At 50.4% G+C, this 17756-nt stretch overlaps 1 protein-coding gene across 1 annotated transcript in view; it reads right to left on the reverse strand.

The window, feature by feature from the left end:
• EFL1 (elongation factor like GTPase 1) overlaps positions 1-17756 on the reverse strand; it is a 121202-nt gene that overhangs the window by 69685 nt on the left and 33761 nt on the right. The window contains 4 exon segments of the mRNA XM_019460423.2: positions 4301-4439; positions 9406-9572; positions 9809-9960; positions 16753-16852. Coding sequence (XP_019315968.2) covers positions 4301-4439; positions 9406-9572; positions 9809-9960; positions 16753-16852 — 558 coding nt within the window.

Consider the following 17756-nt stretch of genomic DNA (forward strand, 5'->3'; position numbering starts at 1 on the left):
CAGCACCAGCCCCCCGGACAGTGAGGGACGCTCGCGCCCAGGCCAGGGGCAGCCCCACGGACACCCTGGCAAAGAGAGACAAGCTGTCTGCTAAGCCATGCCCAAACTGCAGATTTGTGAAAAAATAACGGCCGACTTTGTTTTAAGCTCTCAGGCTTTGGCAGCTTCATGATGCAGCAACAGGTAACCGGAACGTGTATGTTAGTTCCACCAAATTCAGCCGCCCATCTTATTTTTTTTTAACTTGAAATCTCCCAAGAAGACAAACCTGTTTTAAGTTAAACAGCCAACCAACAGGGGCGCCCGGGTGGCTCAGCCAGTTGAGCGTCCGACTTCAGCCCAGGTCATGATCTCACGGTTCGTGAGTTCGAGCCCGGTGTCGGGCTCTGTGCTGACAGCTCGGAGCCTGGAGCCTGGAGCCTGCTTCGGATTCTGTGTCTCCCTCTCTCTACCTATCCCTTCCCTGTTCATGCTCTCTCTCTGTCTCTCAAAGATGAATAAATATTTCAAAAAAAAATGAAAGAAAAACACAACCAGTAAACACAGCAAACCCACCGGTGCTGACCCCCCGCCGTGTGCTCAGCCGACCTGGCCCAGCAGCCTCGGGGCTGGCGGCCCAGCTCCCATTCCCCTGGGCTGTCCCATCCGTTCCTGGCCGAGGGCTTCTCCCCACTCAACCCGCCGCAGCCCTGGGCCTGCTCCTCTGTTCCTCCCTGAACCTCCTCCCAGCTTTGGAAAGTTCCTTATTAAACACGTGACTGATGAAACTGCTGCTCCTATGACAAGGGCTCCAGTTTTGTAACCAATTAGCAAGTGGCTTTTGCCTAAAAGGGTCACTCTGACTCCAAGGCTGGTAACCAGGTTCAAGAGGTTCCGATGGGGCCACTTAAATGGGTTATCGACCCAACCAAGTAACCAGTATTCTTCCAAAGGAGCACCAGGGAGGGAGATACCCTAATTCCTAATGATCTGAAGGTTCTTCTCTAAGAAACACAAGCCTGAAAAGTTAAAGCCGGGCCCTGAGAGAGAATGTAGTTTGGACTTTTTTTTCGTCAGTGGAAAACTGATATAACCCACTCTAGATTTTCATGACATACGTACGTACTAAGAATTTTTACCTCACCCCATCCTTACGGAAATGTCAACCTACCATAATAATTAGCCATTTTAACCTTCAACGTTGTGCGTATTTTACAAACAAAATGTAATTCTGTGTATATTTTATAGCTAGACCAAAGAAAGTACGCCATACAATGCTATTTAATATTCTGTCCTTAACGTTTAGAATGTATGGTAAGTGTAACAGTATGCGAGAAATACAATAAAAGTCCTGGGAACCCACAAATAGTCTTCTTAAAACAAATTTAAAGTGGCTAGTCTATTTTTACCACACGAAACGTTAGCAATCACTGCTCTGGTCTAAATCATTTGGGGAAACTCAAGTCCAGAAAGGTCATACAACTGGCCTGCGGCCATATAACTAAGGCTAATAATCAGCAAAACCATGACCAGAATTTTTGTATACTCGTGTTTTCTAGTCCTGCACGGGGCTCAGTGAGATTTGGATTAATAAAAGGAAAACAATTATTTTAGTTTCCATTCAAAAGGCAAGTCAGAGTGGCTGGCTGGATTCCAGCTCCTTCAATGCCACATTCATAACCCTTCTGGTGCACGGCCCTCCTGAATGCAAAGAAACAGAATCCTGACAGAGGGGCCGCAGGCAGTGCAAGACAAGCGTGGGAGGAAAGCGGGCGGCCGTGTGGACCGGCTAGTCAAAAGCCACTCACAAGCCAAACTCCTTGTCTTAACTGCGGAGGCTGTCAGAGTAAGATACTCAGCGCCTTGCTCCTACTGTGGCTAGGGGCGGCCATGTGACAAAAGCCACAAAAAATGAGACTACAGAGAAGTCACTAAGGGGGCATCTCTTCCCAAATGGCAACAGTGCTGTGAGAAGGCCTTTGGTCCTAGTGCCCTCTTCCTGCCAGGAACGTGGCTGTGATTCCTGGAGATGCTAGAGCCACCTTGGTTCCCTGGGGGCATAATCTAGGATTGCAAACAGGCCGACAGAAGGAACCTGGCTCGCTGAGGACACGGGAGAGCCGTCACTCCGGCCCCGGACTGTGTTGTGCTCAGGCTTCCTGGTGAGTGAAATTCATCACAAGCATGCGTTTGGGTTTTGGTTACCTGCAGCTGCACACAAGCTTAGCTCTTCGGCAAAATTAATCCGGCTTCCTCCTCCATGCGTTTTGACCCAAAGTGGTGCGCCCGTCTGTGTTATTTCCAGATCGCTAAATCTGGTGAACAAATGTTTACGCACCTTCACCATCACCTCGCAATTATTCTGAAATACCAGGAAAAGAGAAGGAGGCACGTGTCTCTTCTCCAAGAGGAAGAAAGTTCTAGCTCACCGCAGATGGCAGGGGAGGGCTGCCTGGAGAAGCAGATGAGAGAGAGACGGCGTCCCTCCTCATCAGCTGCGGAACCTCAGTCCTGGACGGCAGACGGAAAGCCAGAAGAGAGAACCACTGCCCGTCAAGTTCCTGACCTCGACCAGGCAAAGACTACAAACGCTGGGCCTTAACGGGAGGAGACATGGCAAACACCATCCACTCTACAGATACCTTCCCTTGCCCTTGAGCGTTAGGTCCAAGATCTTCCGCCTTACCTTGCACTGAAGAAACAAAATGGGCTGAAGTTGAGCAATACGGCCATCCCAAGGAAGGCTTATAAACAAAGACAGGGTATTATTCGTTCTTCTTCCCATGTCCTTCCTGCTACGGTACTTTGCTGGCTACGGCAGCTCACAAACATACCAACCGTCAAGGTCCGCTGGCATTTTCCAAAGGGTTGGAAGAGAATGGGGAACACTTGATGAGAAGCTAGGAATTCCAGTAATTTCATGCCCCTCCACAAGAAAAGAATTCAAACATAAAGAGAAGAATGGGTCTCTGTGAAGGAGTGGCAAAATGCTCAGGCAAATTTCTTGGTCTCAAGTTCACAAAATCCAGATCAATCATTAGCTGTTGTGGACCAGCAGTCTGGACCATTTCTCTAAAACATAAAGAGAATTCCCAGCCGAGCAATCACCCGGTACACAGCTTTACGGCCGACAAGCACCCTACGGGCTCAGAAAGCAGCAGTACAGGACGTAGAGCATTTCACAGCACACTCAGGTCCCGTGATGCTCCGAGGAAAATCCCTCAATCTGAGACTTCAGGGTTCACTAAGGACCTCAGAACGTGAATTCTGCCCACAGAAGCAGAAGCCAAGTATGTAAGAAACACTGCAGGGTTGACAAACAGTATTTATGGATATAAACTGATAAACACTATTAGTTTGTTGTTTTTTTTTTAAGTTAATTTATTTTTGAGAAAGAGTGAACACGTGTGCACGTGTGCATGGGAAGGGCAGAGACAGAGAGGGAGAGAGAGAATCCGAAGCAGGCTCTGTGCTGTCAGTGCAGAGCCTGACGTGGGGCTCAATCTCATGAACCAGGAGATCATGACTTGAGCCGAGATCAAGAGTCAGACGCTTAACTGACTGAGCCCCCCAGGAACCCCTCTTTCTCTCTCTCTCTCTTTTTTAAAGGTTATTTATTTTGTGTGTGTATGTGTGGGTGAGAGGGAGAGAGGGAGAGAGAGAGAGAAAGAGAGAGAGAGAGAGCGAAAGAGAGAGAGAGAGAGAGAGCGCGCGCGCATGAGTGGGGGAAGGGCAGAAAGAATCCCAAGCAGGCTCCGAGCTGTCAGCATAGAGCCTGACATGGGGCTTGATCTCACAAACGGTGAGATCGTGACCCAAGCCATAATCAAGAGTCAGATGCTTAACCGACTGAGCCACCCAGCTGCCCTGATAACTACTATTAGTAAAGCAACATTTAATGGATAAAAAATACTGGAACAGAGGAAATGAGTTAAATAGAACTTTACATCAGAATAGTTTCCAATAACTGAGAACCAGAAGTGTCTTAGTCATCCAGACTGACTTTTAAGTGAGCAGAAATCCCCCTTCTTGCTCCCAACCAAACGGAGCCCCAGCTTAAAACGGGGCATTCACCAATTACTCAGGCAGTACTTTTAAAGACAGAACTTCCAGAACCCACAGCAAGTTACTGATCCACATGCTAACTCCTCAAACGCACAAACTTAAAGGCTCAGGACGCCAGAAAAAAATAACCAAAGGGAAAAAGAGATCAAAGCCATTTCCTTCAAAATTTCACAAGTCTGTGCGGCAGGTAGGGCAGGGCGACCTCTCAGAATGGAGTGTAGACGAGGCACGCGAGGGGCCCACAGGGCCGCCTTACCTAGCACGTTTCCTGGAGGCACCTCCACTAGGCCTTCCAGCTCCCTCCCCATCAGGAGATACAGGTTTTCCAGAGTGCAGCACGCCATGTGGGGGACCGGGGGGAGGTCGTCCAGTGGGGTGGAGAAACCCGACGGCACCTGGCCAAAGAGAAACGATTGGAGAGAAGTTAGGAGACGTCAAACAGAAACGTTAGTTCGTGTCGATAAGGTTACGTTGATCCACAGGGGAGATGGTGCGGTCACGTCACGTCAACCTGAAGCCCGGAAATCTGAAGTGATAGAAAGGATGCCTCGCTTTATGAATAAAATCTAAATTTCTCAAGTATTTAAAAACTGTCAAGAAAGGGACACAGACATCAGTTTTACGACTAAGTAATATCAATTCTGTGACCTAGTACCACCATATTAGCCAAAAACCAAAAATCCCCACAGCCCCTGGCCAGTATTTCCGGGAACCGTGCCACACACCAGTCCTGGTGCCACTGTGCTATTACTTCCACGCTTTTTATCACTTAAAATTGTTTTAATCTAAGGGCGCCTGGGTGGCTCAGTCGGGTGAGCGTCCGACTTCGGCTCAAGTCACGGTCTCGCGGTCCGTGAGTTCGAGCCCCGCGTCGGGCTCTGTGCGGACGGCTCGGAGCCTGGAGCCTGCTTCGATTCTGTGTCTCCCTCTCTCTCTGCCCCTCCCTGGCTCGTGCTCTGTCTCTCTCTGTCTCTCAAAAATAAAATAAACATTAAAAAAATTGTTTTAATTGTTTTAATCTCATCATAATGCCCTGCAAGCACTCAGCAAGAGCAGGTGCTGGTGCTGGGTTACACAAGGAAATGACCAAGCGGGAGAGCAGCCAGTGATAAAACGCCACGAAAATGGCCAAACATGGCTATTACATGCTCTGCTGTTAATCTGGAAGGCCGTGAATACTGGGGACACTGATGAGAAGACAGAGCAAGTTACCGCAGGGATATGCTGCAGGGATAACAGATTTATGCGCTCACCTCATATCATGTTTGATCTTAAGTTTCGTCAAGAATTATTCAGTATTCGAGACAGTATCATTCAGCGACCTCCATATAAATGCAAGTGCCCTAAAGGCCTTCAAATCAACCAACTAACCTTTGGTACCCACAGGCCCAAGGCACCGTGCTACTGCTGTCAATGAAGAGAAAAAATGTTAAGTTACAGCATATACAAAGATAACTAACATCACAAACAGAGTGAGTGACAAAAAAGCACTACAGGCAAGTAAATTCACAGACACTCAGAGGAGGGAGAAGCTATTGCGTTAGGGTGAACTTGGAAACCCCAGGAAAATGTGGGCCTTTCGGGCGCATGCTACGTTTAAACGTACATGGTCTGATTCAATGACAGGTCTGCAGGATAGCTCTAAAGACAAATTGGGAAGAAATTTTAAAAAGGATTAAATTGGAAGACAAAAAATTATCTATAGATAATATAATCATCCACTTAGAACCAGCTACAGATAAATGATAATTAGTAAGACACTGTAAGCAAGGTGGCTAGACACAAGATCATTATACAAAAGTTAGCTGTCCCTACGTCAGCAAGAGAAAAAATACATTTTTTTAAACAGTAACTTTTAGAACGGCAACAAAATGTAAGATAGCTGGGAAGAAGTCTAACAAAGTGATTAAGTATCTTTATGGATAAAATTGTAAAACTTTAACGAAAAACATTTAAAATAACCTAAATAAACAGATAGATACGCCTGATAGATTCACAGATAGATTCTATATTACAAAATGTTGACTCGTACCAAACACACGTACTGATTTAAAGCAATCGGTCTCTCAAAGGAGCTTTTCACGGAACCTGTCAAGCCGACCATCAACTTTGCATGGAAGAGTAAAGAGTTAGCAATAAGCAAGGCACTCACAAAGACAGACACGGTAGAGGGCACAGCCTTTGATATATCAAAACATTTAGAAGTGAAGTCAGCACTCAACAGAGACGGTGACACACAAACAGAAAAAATGAAGTCTGTTCGTCCAGAAACAGACCGAGGCGCAAACGAAACGCGACTTGGGACAGATGGCGGAGTGGTGGGTCGAGATGGACATTCATGAATCGTATTAGGGCCACTGGTGTTTGTATGGGGACAAAAACAAAACTGGATCCCTTCTCCTCATAGAATATATAAATACCGAACCAAACATTTAAGTGTGAAAGGCAAAACATTAAACCTTAGAAGGAAACACAGGCAAAAATTTGGGCTTCCGTGTGGTCATAATTTTAATTTTCTTAAACAAGATACAAAAACCAAAACTCATAATGGAAAAGACTGGTAAATTCCACCACGTTAAGACTAAGAACTTCTTTACATTAAAATGTACTAACAGAACGTGTGACAAGTCCCGAGCTGGAGAAGAAATCTGCAAAACTTAGAACTGACAAGAAATTAGCATTCAGCTTCTACAAAGAACATCTAAAAACCAGTATTAAAAATATATCCAGCACGAGTGAAAAATATGCAAATGACCCAAAGATATCTCCACAGGAAAAGGCATGAATGACCAATAAACATATTAAAAGGGTATTGAAGAAAATGTGAATTAAAACCACTTGAACAGACCAGGTCATCCACATCTGACTGGCAAAAATTAAGACCCTGACAACAGCACATTTTGGGGACGGTGTGGAAATGGAGCTGGTGACACACGGGACGCTCCTCTGGAGGACGATCTGGAATTAACCAGGTAGCTGGAGATGTACGGATCCTGTTACCCAGAGGATCCCTCTAAGGGTGTATTACCGAGAACTTCTCGCAAATGTGCCTAAGGAAATCTGTACAAAAATACTCAAGGTAGCATTGTTTAGATGAGCCAAAAACGAATGCAGCCCAAATACACAGTAACTGGAAAAGCGAAACATAAAACGTTTGTCTACACAATGGAATACCATGCGGCAACGAACAATGAACGAAGTACAGGAACAGGTGTTGACTTAGATCAACCTCACGATGTTAGGTAAAAAAAAGTGAGCTGTAGAAGAATACCGACAGTAAGATTCCATCTATACAAAGTTCAGAAAGAAGAGATTTTTCTCAGTGCATATACAGGTCGTAAAACTACAAAAAAAAAAAAAAAAAGGCAAAAGAGTAGCAGACAGACTGACGGTGGTCTCCCCATGACTCCTGCCGCCTGGTGTTCACGCCTTCACGCAACCCCCTCCCCTGGGCGTGACCGGGGCCGGTGGCTCGCTCCTCACCAACGGCGCTCGGCAGAGGCGGCGGACGTCACTCTCATGCTTGCGTAACATCACACGAGACTGTCTTGCTGATAAGTTCAGCCTAGACTCCTCGCCAGCTGGAAGGGGCACCGCCAAGCCGGGAAAGGCCAAATGACGGGAAACCGCAGGCGGCTTCTAGGCCAGAAAGAACGTGGAGCCCTCAGCCCTCCAGGTACCGGGATGCAACTCGGCCAGCAACCCGAGCCACTCCGGGGGCAGACCCCTTCCCGGATGAGCCTCCGGAGAACACAGTCTGGTCTACACTCCGGCGTGGACTCCCGCTCCACAGAAACACGGAGACCGTGGATTTGCTCCACCCGCGTCAGTCTGTAACAGGCAGGCCACCCGGCGGACAGGACCCCAAGTCCACGTGAGGTTTATCTCCGGGTGTGTGATACCCGTGACAGTTTAGAAAAGCAGGTGGGAAGGAGACCTTCCGGGGCTCCGGCTACCGGAGTTCGGAGTCCTCCGTGCGGTCAACTCGTTCCGTCACTGCCCCTCGGGTGGTGGCACAGGACGAGTGGATTTCAGCCGCCAGCCCCCTGAGAGCAGAGCTGCGCTCCACAGAGAAGATAAACTGGAGGGCTCGTGGACTTCGTAAAGCCCACTAACTCCGTGCCACGCCAAGGGACAACAGTTTCTTCCTCACCTTGACGGTACAGAGAACAAAGAAGGAAGAAGACGGGCCACCACTCGAGCCTTACTGGTGAGTAACAAACCATCAACTACGTCTAGAGCAGCATGTCAACGAGCGTAAACGGGCTTGTGAGCACACCAGCGCCCCCCCCGTCCCCACGCCAGCGGCCGCGCTCCCTCTCGCCAAAGCACGACATGCCACAGCCCGCCGAGGGCCGCTCAGCAGAGTCATCGCCAAGGATTAAACAGCTAAAACTGACGGAATAGAGCACTCTAGGCAAGGCAAGTTGACGGCAGAGCCTCCCCCTGCCACTCTGTCTCTGCCACGGCCGAGGCCGCAGCTTCCCTGCTGTCCCCGCAAGGAGAGGACCGCACGCTCTTCTGCCCGTGAGGCAGCGACTCTTACAAGCTCTCGGGGCTTCTTGCCGATCCTGACTCACCGCCTGCACCTCTGGCATCCTCATCACCCTGCGACCTTCACGATTTAACTACGACGCATACACTCTGCTTACGTCCAAAAAGTGACCCGAGGCTGCTCAAGCCTGCGGGGTTTTCTGCCCTTCGGCTCAGGTGTACGTAACCGGATGCTGGCCGTTCACCTGCTTACAGACCTTCCTGATCAATTTCTGGGCTCCACCTGCCGTGCCGTGACCGTGACCGCGGCCTGTCACCTGCTCACTGCCCCTCCCCTCGGCCTGAGCCCCCTAGTTTTTGGATCCCCGTATTTCATGAAGTCCTGCCGCTGCCGTGGCCCCCGCATGACAGCTGTTCTTAACCAGCCCTTTCCTCTGGCCTTGGAAAGCCTTACAGTTAAATGAGGCCTGAAAACTGAGTTCACATACTGGTTCAGTTTTCCAAATGCCACTGAGACAGATTTACCAAATGTTACCAAAGCAATATTAAGAGGAGATATATGGATTCACCTGAACGTGCCTTTCTAGAGACAAAATAAACCTACCAATCAGGTAATCTCAACCGATACGGAAACATTTAAGAACCGTGAAACGATATACTAACGTCTTGAGGGCGCGAGGGTGGCTCAGTCGGTTAAGTGCCTAACTCTTGATTTCATCTCAGGTCACAATCTCTCGGTTCGTGAGTTCGAGCCTCGCATGGGGCTCCTCACACTCCCTCTCTCTGCCCCTCCTGCTCACACACACTCTCTCTCAAAATAAGTAAAACAAAAAACATTTACAGTGACGTTTTATTTCTAATTCTTACCCGCCGCAAAAACTCAACAGGGCTGTATTTGGGTCCCAAGACAAACATTTTCTTTCCTCTTCGAGCCACACCACTGAACACTCGAGCAAAGGCAACGAAAGACTCGTGGTTGCTTCCTTCTTCGGGCTGAGGTTTAAGGGTCTTACCCTCCACCTGGTGCTCATCACCTGCCAGAAACGAGAGGACAATGAGTGCCACGAGTGCTCCCTCCAGTCCAGGAGATGCCTAAAAACACAGAGCAGGCGGTGAATACAAGAGATGTGGCCCAGTTTCAGGAAGGAAGCACCAAGAATGACAGAACACTGATTAAAGCTACAGTTAAAGCCAAGCTCCAGAGTCAGGGGATGAGCGTCCTAAGTTAAAACAACTATTTCGCACCAAACCTATTTAGGGAAAGCTGTACCTTTTGTCTCTTCTCCCTTTGGACTTGTTTCCGGGGCACCGCCATCTTCCGGGGGCTCCATGGACGCCGGCCCCTGCGTCGCTGCGAGCTTCTCCGCATGCCTCTGTCTTGCACGCTCACGCCGCTGCGCAATTTCTTCTTGCGTGAGAGGTCTACGGGAGGTCACAGACAGGTTAACACCTGGCAACATCAGCACCTCTCGGTCCGCTCGCGCAGGGAAAGGGCAACGGGGCCGGATAAGTCAGCGGGGCCGGATAAGACGGCGACGGGTCCCAAGCCCCTTCCGAGCACGGCCTCTGCGAGCTCTCCCCCCGCAGTAGCGATGTCTTCTCTACAATGCCGCGTGAGCTACTCTGAGCTTATGAACAGACACGCAAGAGTCCACGGCCCCACACACGGCCACACGCCACGGCACGGAGCCTGACCCTTGATGCCCACCTTCTTCTATGAGGCGAACAACGAGGACAGGCCGGAAACGAGTGAGATACCAGGGCTCAGAACACCCCTGCTGAGAAGCAAGCATAAGGCCTCGGTAAGAAATGGAGGTGTGGGGGCACCTAGGTGGCTCAGTCGGCTGAGCTTCTGACTTTGGCTCAGGTCATGATCTTGCAGTTCATGAGTTCAAGCCCCACATCGGGTTCTATGCTATTGGTGCAGAGCCTGCTTTGAATCCTCTGTCTCCCTCTCTCTCTGCCCCTCCCCAACTCATGCACTCTCTCTCTCTCTCTCTCTCAAAAATAAATATTTTTTTAAAAAATTGAGGTTTTCCCCACAAATGCCTAAGAATGTATGTTCACGAGTGTGGAGGTTCCTCAAAACTTTTAAAATAGACCTACCCTATGACCCAGCAATAGCACTGCTAGGAATTTACCCAAGGGACACAGGAGTGCTGATGCACAAGGGCACTTGTACCCCAATGTTTAGAGCAGCACTTTCAACAATAACCAAATTATGGAGAGAGCCTAAATGTCCATCAACTGACGAATGGATAAAGATGTGGTTCACATATACAATGGAATACTACTTGGCAATGAGAAAGAATGAAATCGTGCCATTTGCAGCAATGTGGATGGAACTGGAGGGTATTCTGCTGAGTGAAATAAGTCAGGCAGAGAAAGACTGATACCATATGTTTTCATTCATATGTAGATTTTGAGAAACTCAACAGAAGACCAGGGGGGAGGAGAGGGGGGAAAAAAAGTTAGAGAGAGGGAGGGAAACAAACCCTGAGAGACCCCTAAGGACTGAGAACATACTAAGGGTAGACAGGGGGTGGGGGAGAGGGGAAAGTGGGTGATAGGCAGGGAGAGGGCACTTGTTGGGATGAGCACTGGGTGCTGTATGGAAACCAACTTGACAATAAATTGTATTTAATATATATAAAAAAAGAATATATGTTCACAAAGAACCTGGGTCCAAGAGGAAGGGTTTAAGGTCAGGCTGAACGCTGGAAATTCAGCTGGACTAAAAGGTCAAATTGTGATTATCAGCTGTTGCATTAGACCCAAGTACCAGCACAGAAAAGGAGGTGTGTGGCTGTCTGTCTGTTGGGGGTTAGTCTTGGTTGGGGGAAGGGGAATGAGCTGTTTTCCTAAAGAGTTACCCTCACGTCTATCAGGCCACAGAGAGGGTCTTAGAAAAGGGAGCGCTAAGTTGAATAAAAATGCGCACTGTTGGGGAGCTTCAGTTTGGAAGGCAGAAGCCAAGCAGGTGCACGGATTCCCAGGACGAGGCTCCTCCCCCGCGTGTGGGCCTGCGCAGACCCGCCTGCACCCTCAGCCCCGGCACAAGGCAAGACCAACCGCCTCCCTGAAGCAGGCGGGACTACAGCGTCTTAGCCCCGGACTCCGGGACTGAGCGTCCAGACAGTCGGGCCGGTGCTCTGGTCCTAACTGGACACTCCAGCTCTGGAAGCTGCCCACTCCGTGTGGTCCTGTCCCTCTGCGCCTCCCTCCTGCCGTTCCTCCCCATGATTTCTGCTTTCCTCCCCGACCGCTGACCTGACACCTGACAGGTGGTCTCATCCCCACGCTGCCATGCCACTCTCCCCTCTGCTCCCCTAAGCTCTGGAACCCGTTCAGATATCCGTTCTGAAAGTGCACCGTTCACGTGCATTCCACATGGCCACATACTCTCGGAGCTCCTATACCAGGGGCCTAAAACCTCTTCCTCCTTCTTACTTCATGTGGGCCAGCGTGGAAGGGGACCGCCTACAGCCCCGCTGCGGGCCAGTCGGGGAGGGGACCGCTTACACCACTGACTGTCCAGTGCTGTGTAGAAAGATTCTCACCTGCTAGACAAGGTCTCCCACCAGGACTGGGCACTAGTCCTACCTCCCTTTGCACCTACCCCTCAAAATGGATGAGTCTGGTTCTAGGAGCTGTCCCCTGGCAGTCAGACCCATGTCCCTGTGGGGCTGTGTCACAGGTCACAAAAACATGAGCGGCCGAGAGCGGCGTGATCAGGGGTCACGAGGCAGCCAGAACCACTGTGCTGGAGGCTTGCTTCGCCTGCAAGAGACCAGCCTCTCTGTCCCGGGAGCTCCACGTGTGAGAAGCCTGTTCAAGTACAGGATGGACTCTCCTTCCTTACAACTTCTAGCCACAGCTGCAGTCCTGTGCTCCGGAGCGACATCCAACAAATCCGCTCCCCCTTTCCTTTCGGTGGCCTGCACTCGGGCCCCTCTCCCCCTGCTCCGCTGCAAGCCAAACCCTCCAGCTGTTTCTTCAGTCAGCCCCAGGATGACTTACTGTGTTTCTAGACTTTTGCTAAAACCTCTTACGACAGTATCTGAGTTAAAAAAGAAATGCAAAATATAATGTTATCGTTAGAACAGGGAGGAAAAAAAACATGAGACACCTGTTTGCAGGTGAAGAGACACAGTCTGTTTCAATGGGCTTATCACCAGAATCTCGACATCGCCTTAATCCCCTTACATGTACGATAGTACGTATTTATTACAACAACTAAATGAAACAGACACCATCGTCTCTAGTTTACAGCTGATACAGCAGAGGCTCAGGAAATTTAACCTGACCCAAAGTCACACAGAAAATAGAGGGAGGAGCCGAAATTCAAATCCAGCTCGGACTCCAAACCCTGTGCTCGTTATCCCCAGGATGTCTCCCCTTCAGAAGGAATTAAAGAGGATAAAATAATCATCACATTAAGCAGATGATGTTAGCTTTAGGTCAAAAGAAACATCCATTCACGTAAGTTACATCCTCATTCTACCTCACTTCACGACACGGTCGGGGAGCATTAGCGTTTATATTTATCAAGTTAGCGCCAAACGTGTGGACGCTTGCTCCCATCTGCGCACGTATCCGCCCGTCCAGGGAACACCTGCTCCGTGCCCGGCACTGCCGTGGGCCGGGACCGGTGTGCAGGGAAACAGCAGACAGCCAGACAGAAATCAGCAAGGACTACACCCAGCACCCACTGCGTATCCAGCGTTTGTTGAGAACAAAGAGGAATTTATACGCAAGAAAGCTGAGTTCTACCAGCCAAGGAACAGCCGCGGGCGATGAGTTATTCAGGCTGTAGTTGACTGACTGTGGCTGACTCTTCCTGAAGGGACAGCAGTTACTAACATGAGATGGAAGAGAGCGGAGGTGAGCACGTTGACCCAAAGGTTGGGCAGGTGAACTGGTGGGGGGGGCGGGGAAGGGAAGAGGCAGAAACACAAATCCATCCACCCTCCAGATTCCAAGCAGAATGCTCCTGCTCTGGCCTCTGTGACCCTGGTCAAGAGGGGGCTGGGATGTCCGAGAACAGGCTGGAAGGCCGCTGCAGCTGGGACAGAGGCAGCTGAGAGGATGTGAAGCGACAAACCCGGAAGAGTGGCTTCTGGGGGCACCTGGGTGGCTCAGTAGGTTAAGTGTCCGACTTCGGCTCAGGTCATGATCTCACAGTTTGTGAGTTCGAGCCCCGCATCGGGCTCTGTGCTGACAGTTCAGAGCCTAGAACCTGTTTCAGATTCTGTATCTCCCTCTCTCTCTGCCCCACCTGCGCTCATACTCTGTCTCTCTCAAAAAATGAATATTTTTTTTAAAAAAAGAAAAGAGTGACTTCTGTTTGAAGACAGCATCTTGTTACAGAAAGAGCTGCTTCTCAAGAAGGAAGCAAAAGCAACAGATGCAGACATTCGGGGGAGAAGAACGGCATAAAAAAGTCCCAGTCAAGTGTTCCTGAGCACACATGTAGACCACGTATGTGTTAGTAAGAACTTGTGGTAGACTACGGCTGGGAACAGCAAAAACAAAGTCCCAGAATCTAAAAGGGAAAAGGGCAGGGAAGCTGGATGGCCTCCAGCTTAGATTTAGGAGTGAAGGGTGAAAAGCCACACTAGGCGGAACTTTCCAGAACACTCAGTGAGAAGCCGAGGACTGTGCCCAGCAACGCGCTCCTTCCCGCTCCCCACTCTGGCCTGGGCCTGCTCACCGGATGCAAAAAATGGTGGAAGAAACCATTTACTATGATGTTTTGGAGGTCAAACTCAATGCCACTGGGAAGAATTATAAGAAACTGGCCCTGAAGCACCACCCTGATAAGAATCAGATGACGGACAGAAGTTTACACAGGTTTCTCAAACTTCAGCAGAGCAGAGTGCTCTCTGCTACAAAGAGAGAAATGCAGGACAAAGGAGAACAGCAATTAAGGAAGGTGGAACTGGGGGCTTCGGCTCTCCCAGGGACATCTTTCCGGGGGAGGGGGAAGGGCGCTGGCAGGAAGGAGAGGTAAAAACACGCATCCGCTCCCAGGTATCTCAGAAGAGTGACGTAACGGTATGAGAAAGCCAGCTCTGCCAAAGAACAAACGTGGGGCCGGGTGGACAGAAGGCGCGGCGGTGTGCGGCCCGACTGCGGAGGACCTGGAATGCAGGCAAGGACTCAGAAGAGGGAGCCCGGAGCGGCTCGGTACATTCGGGGCGCGTGGTGCAGTGCCGGGGCCGTGGGGCATGGATCCGCCCTAGATGGATGTGAAAGCTGCAACGGAAGGAAGACGGCTCGAGAGAAGATTCTAGAAGTTCTCACTGCAAAGGTTATGAGGACAGCTGGAGGGTAACATTCCATGGCGAAGGGGACCAAGAAGCAAGACTGGAGCCAGGAGACGTTACTATGGTTTTAGACCGCAAGGACCATGCGGTTTCTGCTCCGCGAGGACGCCTTCTCGTGCGGGGATGTGCAGCTGGCTGACACGCTGTGTGGCTCTCAAAGCCAGCGTCTGCTCGTGACAACTGAACCACCGTCCTGGCCTCTCACCCAGGCCGCCGTCAAGCACAGACACGTCACATGTGTGACAAATGAAGTCATTCCAATTTACCGTAGTCCACGGGAAAAGGGTCACCTGATCACTGAATTTAAGGTCAACTGTCCTCAGAATGGCTTTTTCTCTCCTGACAAACTCTTTGCTGGAAGGAAGCAGACGAGGCTGAAGACACGCACCAGGCAGAGCCGGTGGGCTGTGACGCAAATCCCGAAGCGAGGCTGAGGGGCACCATCCGGGGGCGGCCCCTGCCTGACCTCCCCCGGGGCCAGGGGACGGCACTCACTGCCGGGGTCCCGTGCAGACAGTGCGTGGAGGGGGGAGAGTCACAGCTCACTACTCGCCGCTGCTTTTGGCTCAATATTTGACTACAGCAGCATTGTCAAAGTTAAACGAAGAACACACTCAAATGTAAGTGCTTGAGGGGCACCTGCATGGCTCAGTCGGTTAAGGGTCCGACTTCGGCTCAGGTCATGATCTCTTGGTTCACGTGCTTAAGCCCCATGTAGGGCTCTGTGCTGACAGCTCGGAGCCTGGAGTCTTCTTCGGATTCTGTCTCTGTTTCTCCCTCTCTGCCCCTCCCCTGCTCGCATGCTTTCTCTCTCTCTCACATATAAATAAAAATTAAAACAAAATTTTTTTTTAAATGTAAGTGCTTGAAAAGAAAAGAAAGAAAAGCCACAGTGGATGAGTCGGGCCAGACTCCACCCGGGAAGTGAAAGGCTGTTGCCTTTAAAGCGGACACACCTGGACTCAGACACTGTTGTGGCCTCCTTCCAGCTCTGTGACCTTGAGCATGGAACTCAGTCTTCTTAAGGCGCCTGGCTTCTCTTGCAGGTACAAGAGAAACACTAACTTCTCCCACTGGAGAACTGCTGTCAGGTCCGCACGGCCCCTCGGCGGTGGGGCGCGAGCACTGAGAGAGCTCGGTGCGTGCAGTCAGTGAGGGGAGCGTCGTTATTTATAACGCACAAGAACGAGACTTAAGATGCTCCCCGATGTACCGGACGTTCTTTAAGACGTCATGTTTATGGTGCTTCTCTCGGGTTGCTGGAAAAATGCCTACAGAGAATGGCCAGGGGAGATGCGGGTACTACACAAGAGGGGCTCCAGGCACCCACGTCAAGTTTTCGTTCTGGACCCCGACATCACACGATGGAGCCCCGGGCAGGGGAGGCGGCCTGGAGGCGCGAGTCATCCCCCCAAGAACGGACCAGGATCTGAACTACAGGGGGAGGGAGCGGGGTCGGGCAGGAGGGGAATGCACATGAAAAACCCGGATGCTGTAGAACAGATTCTCCAAGACTCGGGGACCGTGCGAAATCATCCATCTCCGGAGGCGCCAACGCCCCACCTCCACGCAGATCAGCAGAGATGCTCATGCGCTTATAAATCTCCACTGAGGTCGCCAGCCAGGCTTGGAGAACTTGCCAGATGCTCCCTAAAAGTTACCTGTGGCTACAACTGTTACTATATTCTCCTTCAGACTTCACATCAAGGCACACCAACTGTCCCGGAGCTGATTTCACCTCGCAGGGAGCACACCGTATGTTTCCACAGGGGAGGCTCACCAGCAGTCCGGGGCTGGGGAGGAAAAGCAGGGGCGTGCTCCGCCCACACCCCCTCTGTGCCACCCTGGGAACGTGACACCCCCCCCGCCCCGCCCCTATCCTTACCTGGGCTTGTTCTGCGGCAAAGCCTTGGCATCAACGGCAAACATTTTGGAAACGAAGATGATAACCGGAGCAGTGTCTTCACTCCCACATTTCAGGAAAGCTACACAAACAGGGAGTGAAAATGTCACTCTTTTTCCCGTCAACCCTACACGGAGCTGAAGCCAGCAAAGCACCCCCCCCCCCCCCCCAAACCAGAAGCCTCACAAATTCTTCCCTAGACCCAGTGAGCAAGGGGGAACACTGAGGAATGTTCCCACGTGTCAATAGTCAACAAGGTAGCTCGTTAATAAAATACACACAACTTACACAAGTTAGAAAACGGAAGGGACTATCTTATCACGGCAGTAACAAAACCCTTAGAAATACTCAGTAGTATAACGATGTTAATTTCCCCTAAATCTATACAACCTAACACAATTTCCTATCAACGTATTGACACCTTTCTTTACCTCTTAGAGGTATAAAAACACTGATTAATTTTTTTAATGCTTATATTTGAGAGAGGGTGCATGAGTGGGGGGGTGCACAAGTGGGGGGGGGGAAGAGAGAGAGAGAGAGAGAGAGAGAGAGAGAGAGAACACACCAAGCAGGCTCCACACTGTCAGCACAGAACCCAATGTGGGGTCAGACCCACAAACCGTGAGATCATGACCTGAGCCATAATCAAGTGTCATCCAGGATACTTAACTGAGTCACCCGGGTGCCCCGATTAATTTAAAAAGAAAGAAAATCACCCCACACCAAAATAATGTGCACGTCAGCGAAAGAAGTCGACAGTAAAATTCAAGCAAGAACAAAGCCACAGGAAGTCAGAAGTGAACACACACCAGGCGTGTCGCCTAGGGCACCAGGGCACAGCTGTGAGGAGCAGGGTGGTCCCCCCGCCGCACCAGGATCGCGCAGGCCGCACCGGCAGAACGCCGAAGGGAACCCAAGGCAGAAGCAGGGACCCCAGCGAAAAGCTGTCCTCTCAAGCAGGTGAGAGATCACCGTGCGGCCCAGGG

Source organism: Panthera pardus, unplaced genomic scaffold (assembly GCF_024362965.1).
Source record: "Panthera pardus isolate Hobbes unplaced genomic scaffold, ASM2436296v1 HiC_scaffold_23, whole genome shotgun sequence".
NCBI classification, from domain to species: Eukaryota; Metazoa; Chordata; class Mammalia; order Carnivora; family Felidae; genus Panthera; species Panthera pardus.